The sequence below is a fragment of the Arachis ipaensis genome, chromosome B4, assembly GCF_059453495.1.
Source record: "Arachis ipaensis isolate K30076 ecotype BB chromosome B4, ASM5945349v1, whole genome shotgun sequence".
Taxonomy (NCBI): Eukaryota; Viridiplantae; Streptophyta; class Magnoliopsida; order Fabales; family Fabaceae; genus Arachis; species Arachis ipaensis.
The window spans coordinates 143,465,761-143,475,445 of NC_142439.1; the positions used below are offsets into that span (position 1 = coordinate 143,465,761).

Here is a 9,685-nt window from a genome sequence, read left to right on the forward strand (position 1 = left end):
CGTTCCCGTCTTGCGAAAGACATTGACAGAAATACCAGATACTTCCACAATATAGCTTCACTAAGGAGGAGGAACAACAGGATTGATGCTTTGGTTATTAATGGGAGGTTGGTAAGAAATAAAGCTAGAATAAAAGTCGCCATCCAAGATTTTTACAAGAATCTATATCATCAGGAGAAGTCTCCTTCAGTGGGATTTAGGGATGGTCTGGTGGAGGTGATAGCTAGAGAGGATGCTGAGGCTTTAGAGGTGATGCCGTCGGTTGAGGAGATTAGAGAGGCAGTGTGGGATTGTGAATCATCTAGGGCTCCAGGTAGCGACGGGTACAACATGAACTTCATCAAGAAGTGCTGGGACGAGATTGGAGCTGAGTTCACGACAGCTGTATTGGGATTCTTTCAAACATCCAGATTACCGAAGGACTCTAATACAACTTGGGTTGCGTTGGCACCTAAGTTCATTGGAGCTAAGGAGATAAAGGACCTTCGACCAATTAGTATGGTTGGCTGTGTATATAAGGTGATTTTAAAGGTTCTGGTCAGGAGGATAAGAGCTGTTATGCCAGGTCTAGTTGGAGAGACTCAGAGTGCGTTTGTCAAAGGGCGAAAAATACATGATGGAGCTCTTAATGCATGTGAAATGGTACATTGGCTTAAAAGGAGGAAGAAGGAAGCGGCAATAATCAAACTTGACTTCCAAAAGGCATATGATAGGGTCAAATGGAGTTTTGTAGACATTGTGTTGTAGAAGATGGGTTTCGGGCGACGGTGGCGGGAGTGGGTTATGGAGTATATCGGCACAACCTCTATGTCGGTGTTGATAAATGGCTCGCCAACGAGGCCATTCAAGATGGAAAGAGGCCTGAGACAAGGTGATCCGCTATCCCCATTCTTGTTTGTGCTTGTAGTTGATGTCTTACATAGAATTATTGGCGAGGCAGTCAGGAACAGGCGGATAACCCCTCTGTTTGTTGGGAGAGACAATATAGAATTGTCACATCTCCAGTTTGCTGATGACACTGTGTTGTTCTGTCCACCGGAGGAGGAGACTATCAAGAATTATAAGAGGCTTCTATGATGTTTTGATCTAATGTCGAAATTAGCCATCAATTTCGATAAATTCAGCTTGATCCCAATCAACTGTGACCAACAGTGGGTTTGATGTACGTGCAGTCTGTTGGGGTGTAAGGAGGCAACTCTCCCAGTCCGTTACCTTGGAATCCCTTTAGGAGCCAATCCGAAGTTGGTTAAGACTTGGAAGCCAGTTATAGATAAAGTGGAGGAGAAGCTCAGTTTGTGGAAAGCTAAGATACTCAACAAAGCGGGAAAATTGGTACTCATAAAAGCAGTACTCTGCAGCCTTCCCGTATATTATTTAAGCTTATACAAGATGCCGAAAGCGGTTGCAGAGAAATTGATTTCATTACAGAGAAGGTTCATGTGGAGTAAGGAGGACTGTAAGAATGGGATGGCTTTGGTTAGTTGGGATGTAGTCCAGGCCCCAAAAAAATTAGGGGAGCTAGGAGTTGGAAATGCGATGGTTCAGAATACAGCACTCCTGTTTAAGTGGTGGTGGAGATTCTCTAAAGAGGAGTGCCCACTGTGGAAGAAGGTGGTTTGCTCGTGTAATAATTTCTCTCCTAATAAGCTTTTATCTTCCCAAACGTTACCTTTTAAAGTGGGTCCATGGAAGGACATCTGTCAGCTGCAGATTAAGGAGCAACATATAAGAGACAAGATGATAACTGGCTTGTCTATGGAGGTTGGTGATGGCAGACGAATTCACTTCTGGGAAGATATCTGGCTCAGGTGTGGACCTTTGAAGGATAGGTTTCCAAGGCTATTCTCGGTTTCAGCCCAAAAAGGATCTGTCTTAGGGGATTGTAGTTTCTGGGATGGGTTTGAGTGGATTTGAAATTTCCAATGGAGACGTAAGCTATTCCAATGGGAGTTGGATCTAGTGAATCAGTTACATGATACTTTGAGACCGATTAAACTAGCTGTTGAAAGAGAGGATATAGTTGTCTAGAAGTTCGACAAACAAGGTGTATTTTCTACTAACTCGTTTGTGCAGGTGTTGCAGGCGAAAACACTTCTGAAGGACATAGCAAGCTATAGCTTCACCAAGACAATTTGGAAAGGATTAGTCCCCCAAGAGTTGAACTGTTTGCCTGGTTTGTTTTGATAGGCATGGTGAATACAAAAGAAAGGTTGTCTCGTCTTGGAATTGTTAATCAGGATGACACCATGTGTGTGTTATATAACAAGGAAGTTGAATATGTCCACCACTTGTTCCTTGGTTGTGAATTTTCTTGGTAGGTGTGGTGCGCTTGGCTATCTGATTTTGGCAGACCATGGTCATTCCCGGGTTCCTTGAAGGAACACTTTTAAAGCTGGACAGGTGCTACAAATAGGAAAGAGGAGCGCAAGAAGTGATTCATAAGTTTCTTTTTAATTGTGTGGAACATCTGGCTAAAAAGGAACAGGAGGTTGTTTCAGAATACAGAAAAGAGTACTGTAGACATCATCAGTCTATCGCTTCTTAATTATAGGGAATGGAGGTGTATAGATCCCTTTGATTGTTGATGACAATGCCAGAGATAACATTGGGGTAACTTAGTTTTGGTTTCTTTGTAGGATTTACATCAAGTACTGGTTTATTGTTTTTCCTAGTTTGATTCGCTCCACGTTTGTGTTGAGCTCCTTTGTTTAAAAAAAAAAATAAAGTGTTGATTCGACTATAATTATTTTGGCTTTGGCTTTGGTAAAAGATCAGGGTATGAACAATGATCAATTTCAAATTTCAAAGTGGTTCTAGGGTGAAAATTATTTTAATAATTCAAATAAACAATGTTTATCTTTAAAGAATTTAATTAAACTTTGCTGCAACTTGCTTTACTAATGTTCAGATCGCTTTTGTCATGGTTGTTGGCTTATGTTGCTCCGTGATTTGGTACTTAGACAAGTTGGTACTTTGATCAGCTTTGATTATTCATTCATGGTGAAGGTAAATGCTTTAGCCAATACTTACATACAGAATATATAATATACATAAAATACAAAAAATAGACATATTTAGTGATCAAACTATATTATATTTAAACAAAAAGCAATGAGAACTACATAACATGTCATGCATTTTTATTTTTACTGTATTTTCTACAAATTTTTATACTGCATCAGAGTAAGTATAAAATGATTTAGCGCTTGTTCTTTGTGTTTAAATAAAGTTTAAAATTTGTGAGAAGGAAAAAAGTTGAAGGATATCAGATTTTTATTTTTAAGGTTTAAATTTCTTTTTCTGTCGGCTTAAGAAAATTAACATAATTATTTAAGTGATGAAAGTTGCATTTTTAGTCTTTACTCTTTAGACCCACTATATTAATTAACTAATGCTACAATTACTGATTGTAACAAAAAGTCAAATTTTCAACCTTCGTTGACTAGAAAAGTCCTATGTCAATCTCTTCTAAATTAATGAATATTATAATAAGTAGCTTAAATATTAAAACTATAGGCATCTTATTAATACATTATTGAGGTCTTTGGCATAGCTTGCATTATTTTTGTTTGCAAGTGAAAATGATGAAAAGAGACACGCCATTATGCTCCTGACAGAAAGTGAGTTATATTCCTAATGGTTTGGCTGGATACATATAGTTGCACGAATTTCGTGGAAAAGATGAAGGCCAAGAATAATTGATAAAGGATGCAATGACTGCTGACCCGTGATATATATATATATTTTAAAAAGATACAATTTATCACTATCTTTGATTAAGATAATAATGTACAATTATTTTTTTGAATATATTTAATAATTAAAATTAATTAATTAAAAACCGTGAGAACTTACTTTATTTAATATTTATTAATTATTATACAATAATTAATAAATATTAAATAAGATAAATTTTAATTTTTTATATCTCTTTAGTATTATGGTAGTTTTTTTAACTGTTCGTCCAGTATTGGAATAACTATATTTACAAGTTTCGAACTTGAACCTTACTTAAGCTATATTAAATCACTTACCACTTTTGACCAATGTTTATATTTTTTATCCTAGTGAAAAATTTTCTATGTTTCAATATTTTATATATTTATACCCAAAATGACAGTTAGGTTAACCCGGAAAATGTGGTTGAAAGGAATTGGCTAATCTTCCTTTAATTAAATGTCGATAGTTTGATCATTATTTTATAAAGAGTTATACTAAGTAATTAATAACTTTTTTTGAACATGATTAATCACTAATTAAATTAAAACATATTATACCTTTAAATTACCCACTTAAATCTTAATATTAGAATAACCATATGCACATCTAATGAAATGAACATTCAATATATCTATCGTTCACATTGTTTAGTATTTTCATTGTCTACCTATACTTTTTCTTTAAAAAATATAGAGAAATTTAAAATTCTACAGTCAATTATCCTGATTTTCGAGGTACTTACCAATCAACAAAGTATTAATAATTTTTAGCCAAAGTCATAAGATTTGGGATCTTATCTAGTATCCACCATGTGCCAATGATATTAAAAACCGTGTAGGAAATTAGCTTTAAAATGGATTTTTACTCAATTATTTTCATGTAAAGTGGATAAATAAAATTTTTTAGATGATTTGATATAAAGAAAATTATTTGTGAGTTTTTGCGGTTTAAAATATATAACAAATATTTAATTGTGTGTAAGTGTAACAAATACAATTCGGACATAAAATATACATACATCTTGTAATATAGTGAAAAATATCATTTATTAACCCACCATACACTTTTCCAGTTTTTCTTCAAGTTATTATTATTTTTACTTATTGATAAAGTAATAATATCATTCTCATTCCTTGACCCAATTGATGAACTCATTGAGATTCTTATCACCTTCAACTTTGTTCTTGATCATCATTTCCTTGAGTTTCAACGATCTCTCTTTGATTCCTTCATCTTCAAATAACATTTCCACTTTCTTCTTTATCTCTTCCCTTGATACCAATCCATTTTCATCCTTCTCAAATTCAATCCCAACTTTCCACACATCACAAATATATGTCTTATTAATGATTTGGTCACTACAAAAAGGCCAACACAAAAAAGGGACACCGCAACACACACCTTCCATAGTCGAATTCCAACCACAATGACTAACAAAACAAGCTATTGAAGGGTGACTCAAAACTTTCTTCTTTTGCATCACCCAACCAACAATTTTACCTTTATTTCCCTTAAAATTTTCCGGGTATAATAATGGGTTATTATTATTATTCTTGTTAATAACCCAAAGAAAAGGCTTGTTAAGAAAATCAAGTCCAAGAGCGAGTTCCTTGAATTGTTCCTTACTAGGTGATACCATGCTACCAAATGAAATGTATACAACGGATTTTGGTGGTTGCTGATCCAACCATTCTTGGCATGTTTTTTCTTCACTTTTGTTGTAATTAGTTGCAATCAATGGACCTATTGGTACGAGATTTGGTGATATGGAAAAGGGTCCTGGCTCAAGATCAATGGTTGTGTTGCAAAGCCACCATTTTGCTAGCTTTAGGGTTTGAATCTCTTGCTTCATGTGATGGAAGTAGAAAGTGTTATCCAAACAGTACCATGGCATGGCACTTGCATCTATCATAGGCATGTTTGAGGACAACTCAATTTTCTCATGTTCTTTGCTTGGGAGTCCTGATGAAATTCCAAAAGAGATAATTAACTATAGAGAAAATGATAAATAGGTTCCTGACCTTTTGTCTCGCAGACATTTTTGTCTCTAACAATTGAAAAATACTTTTAAGTTCCTGACCTTCATAAAACTTGGACGGATCAGTCCCTCCGTCCAAATGCCTCCGTCAGGGACTGATCGTCCAAATGCCCCCGTCAGAGACTGATCCGTCCAAGTTTTGTGAAGGTCAGGGATTTAAAATTATTTTTCAATGGTTAAGGACGAAAATGTCTGCAAAACAAAAGGTCAGTGACCTATTTATCCTTTTCTCTTAACTATATATAGAAGATATAATTGTTTGGGAATTATATTTATAAATATATTTAGATATTTCTAGGCACTTTTTCTATAAATTCTTAAAAAATAAATCATACTCAACTTTTATGGGATTTATTAAAATTTAACTAAATTCTTTTCTATTTTAAAATATACATGAATATTTTCTTTGAATTTTATTTATATAATATTGTATTTTGAGTATTACACTGAATAAAGATAAATGTCATACATACATGCAGAAAAATAAATGAGAGTCATAATAAATTTTATTAAATAAAATATATCTTTCGACTTTTATTTATATGTTATAAACTACATAAATAAACGCAGACTATATTGATAAGTTAAATAGAAAATGGATTAGATTAAGGGATTTCTTGCTTTAAAAACACACAAAACTTTCTCTTCATGAATAGTACATATTATATGAAAATGAATATTTATGAATGAGTTTTACATTTTCAAGTGATTAAATTAACATAATCAAGTAAAATATATTTCTTACCATTTTGAGAATCTATAATTCCCTCATCAATAAGCCTCTGCATGGAATCAAAGGAGGCCAAGGAAGTTGCTGAGGCAGGCCAGAACAAAGCCCCTTTGAGGCCCAAATTGAGAGCAACTTGCAAGGCCCAACCCATGTTCTTAGTGACAATAACACAAGTAATCTTGTTATCACTATCCATAGCATTCACATCTTCTATGAGCTTTGGAAGCATAGCTACCATTGTGGTTTTTATGGACAATATAACCTTGGGCTGATCACTTCCATCATCTTCAGGGCCCAACCCATCTGGTAGGGACACCACCCTCATTTGTGATTTTACAAATTTACCCTCACTTGCAGCCCTATTCACCCTATTGAAGTTGTCATCTGAGGTCAAGAAAGTGATTTTGTACCCATTTCTGGCCAAAACTTGACAAAATTGAAAAAGGGGACTAATATGTCCTAGGATTGGGTATGGTATTGCTAGAAAATGTGGTATCCCCATGCCTCTTAGATAATGAATCAATAAAAAATTGCAAAGAACAAGTTTTGTGTGTGTATGTTTAGAATAATTGTTGATTTGTTATTATATAAAGGATTCACACATTGAATCTGCCAAATGCCAATATTGATGGACAATTTGTATCTTGTCAAGTCAAAATAACGTATGCTCTAGGTTTGATTTAAGAAAAAGTTATTCGGCATATTTCAAGTCATAACGTATGTACTGGATTTGATTTTAAAAGCTATTTCGTAATGAGAAATGTTATTTGTACACCAAAATCAGCCACTAAAATCAGCCACTAATGTATTTATACATATATAGTTTAATTTATTTTTAATGTATATTTTATATCGGTGGCTGATTTTGGTGACTGATTTTAGTATACACGTAACATAAGCCCATGGTAATTGGTACATGAAGAATGTCCTTAGAGAAACTTTCCAAAAGAAAATTTCTAGAGAATAGTCCTATATTTAGATGTCTAAGAAAATTATAAGAAAAACTGCTTTAATTGACCAATAAGTTTTAAGCTCATATATTGTCAATAATTCTATTTTTCATCATTATTTTCTTTACAAAAAGAAGAAAGCATATATACTTGCTTAACGTAACTCATAAAATAAAGCTAACATGACTGAATATTCATGGATGGTCATAGAGTGAGCAATACTTCACAATTTTGATTTATATTGTTTTTATCTAAAGTCTCTAATACGTTGTTGAGTTGTTAAATGGAGTTGTTATAGACTTATAGATGACAAAAACTAAACATATTTTAAAAAGACATCCATTTTGAGTTCACATTGTCAATGTAAAAAATTTTAATTTTATTAAGACTGTATTTGTTTAGGAATACTGAGACTAAGATTGGAGACTAACGTTTAATATTATGTTTGGTAATAAAAAAATTAAACTAAAATTTTAGTTGTAAAATACAAAATTTCACTTTTTTTATTATAAAGACTTAATTTAGTCTTTTATCTCTTAATTTTTATTTCTCTTTTAAATACAGTCTAAGAATATATGCTGTGCATTAATAATAATGGACTAACTAATATCCAAAAATTACCTAAAAAAATGTTAAATATTGAGTTTAGTCACACATACAACATAATATCACAATATGAACTTCATTAATTAAAATATGATCAACTTCAGAAAAAGAAAATGAAAAATTTTAACAGAACTTCAAGTTAAAAATTTTGAATTTAAATTTACAAATAATACTTTTTATACATTATTATGATGATGAGTATTTTAAAAAACACTCTCCCTTGGAAGAAAAAAAATTAGAACAATAGATTCTCATAACTATACAAAAAAAAAAAAAAAAATCAGATTTAACGCTAAGTTCTTATATCATTATTGTTACGATAAGCCTATTAGTTAGGTTCATATGAATTATTTAGCTAATTAGGATTATAAATAGGAGATTATTATCATTGTATTGAAACAAAAAAATTAATGAATTAAGTTCTGATCGGGTAAATAACTTAATTAAGTTCATTTTAAAAATTAAATAACAAATATTTATATTAAAAATAACTTATAAATAAGTTATTTTATTTTTAATTTTTTAGTTCTAAAAGTGTTTATTTTAAGAGAAGAGTGATAAAAAAAATTTTATTATGAGAGAAGTCATTTTTTAAGTTCTCTATAAGTATTAAAATAACTTTTTAAAAAATTGCAATTTGATTTTAAAAATTGTACCAAACATTAATATTATATCTTTTCATAAGTTAAAAATTAGAGTATTTATCCATTTTGATCCTAAAAAAATTTCAGATCAGACACTTTTTAGTCCCCAACTAAAATTAATTACTCGATTGATTCTTAACAATTAATTCCGTCAGTCACTTAGGTAACTTTTGTTTTGAGGTACTGAAAGTCTGGAACAGAAACTGGAAGACTGAAACTCAGTATCATGATTGTTGGCTCAGAGACTGATACTAAAATTTCTGTCTCTGTCCCTAAAATTTCAGTATTTCAGTACCTCTAAAGAGTGAGGACACAAGGAACTGAAATTTTTAGAGACGGAAATTGAAAATTTAATAACATTTTATATCTAAAATATCCTCATTTCAATTAATTAATTCCAACTTTACCTTTTGTACAAATTAAATTAGAGTTTCATTCTTATTTCAATTTTTGTCTCTCACTTTGCACTAAACATAATACTGAGATTTATTTCTGTCTCTCAGTCTCAGTCGTTCAGTCTCTTTCTCTTCACCAAATGATATCTTAGGTCCTTGGCTCTGTCAACTCTAACGGAAGACAAAATGGTCCCTGACAACTCTAACAGGGGATAAAATAATCTCTGACAACTCTAATAGGGGACAAAATGATTAACGACCCATTTGTTCGAAACGAAACTGTTCTTCCCCAATTTTCATTATATCTCGCATAATCCTAACATTCATACTCTCCTACTTCACCTTCACAATCTTTTTTTCCATCTTTTCCTTCCTCCTCTTCAACTCCAAGATCAAACCATAGAGTAACTGCCACGCGTGTTGCACCTACCTCAACATGTCATGTACCACACACTTCCTAAATCTCTGTGACTGGTACACCTACCTCCTCCGCACTTCACCCACCAGAAGCATCTACCTCCACGTTCTCGATAACAGCATCACCTCCAACTCCAACAACGTTCACCACATTTTCAAGACCAAATTTCATAACTACTTCAAGG

General features: G+C 32.6%; 1 protein-coding gene across 1 annotated transcript; it reads right to left on the bottom strand.

Moving 5' to 3' along the window:
* Positions 1 to 4,668: 4,668 nt before the first annotated feature.
* LOC107635398 (UDP-glycosyltransferase 83A1-like) lies at positions 4,669 to 7,037 on the bottom strand. Its single transcript, XM_016338870.3, has 2 exons — positions 6,504 to 7,037; positions 4,669 to 5,682 (listed from the first exon to the last, which is right to left on the bottom strand). Exons 1-2 carry the CDS (start codon positions 6,988 to 6,990, stop codon positions 4,847 to 4,849), a joined length of 1,323 nt encoding a protein of 440 aa, XP_016194356.1. The 5' UTR covers positions 6,991 to 7,037; the 3' UTR covers positions 4,669 to 4,846.
* Positions 7,038 to 9,685: the final 2,648 nt, after the last annotated feature.

Coding starts and splice junctions, on each gene's coding strand:
- LOC107635398 (XM_016338870.3), bottom strand. CDS start 6,990: ATGGGGATACCACATTTTCTAGCAATACCATACCCAATCCTAGGACAT. Junction 5,683..6,503: donor AATTATAGATTCTCAAAATG/GTAAGAAATATA, acceptor GAATTTCATCAG/GACTCCCAAGCAAAGAACAT.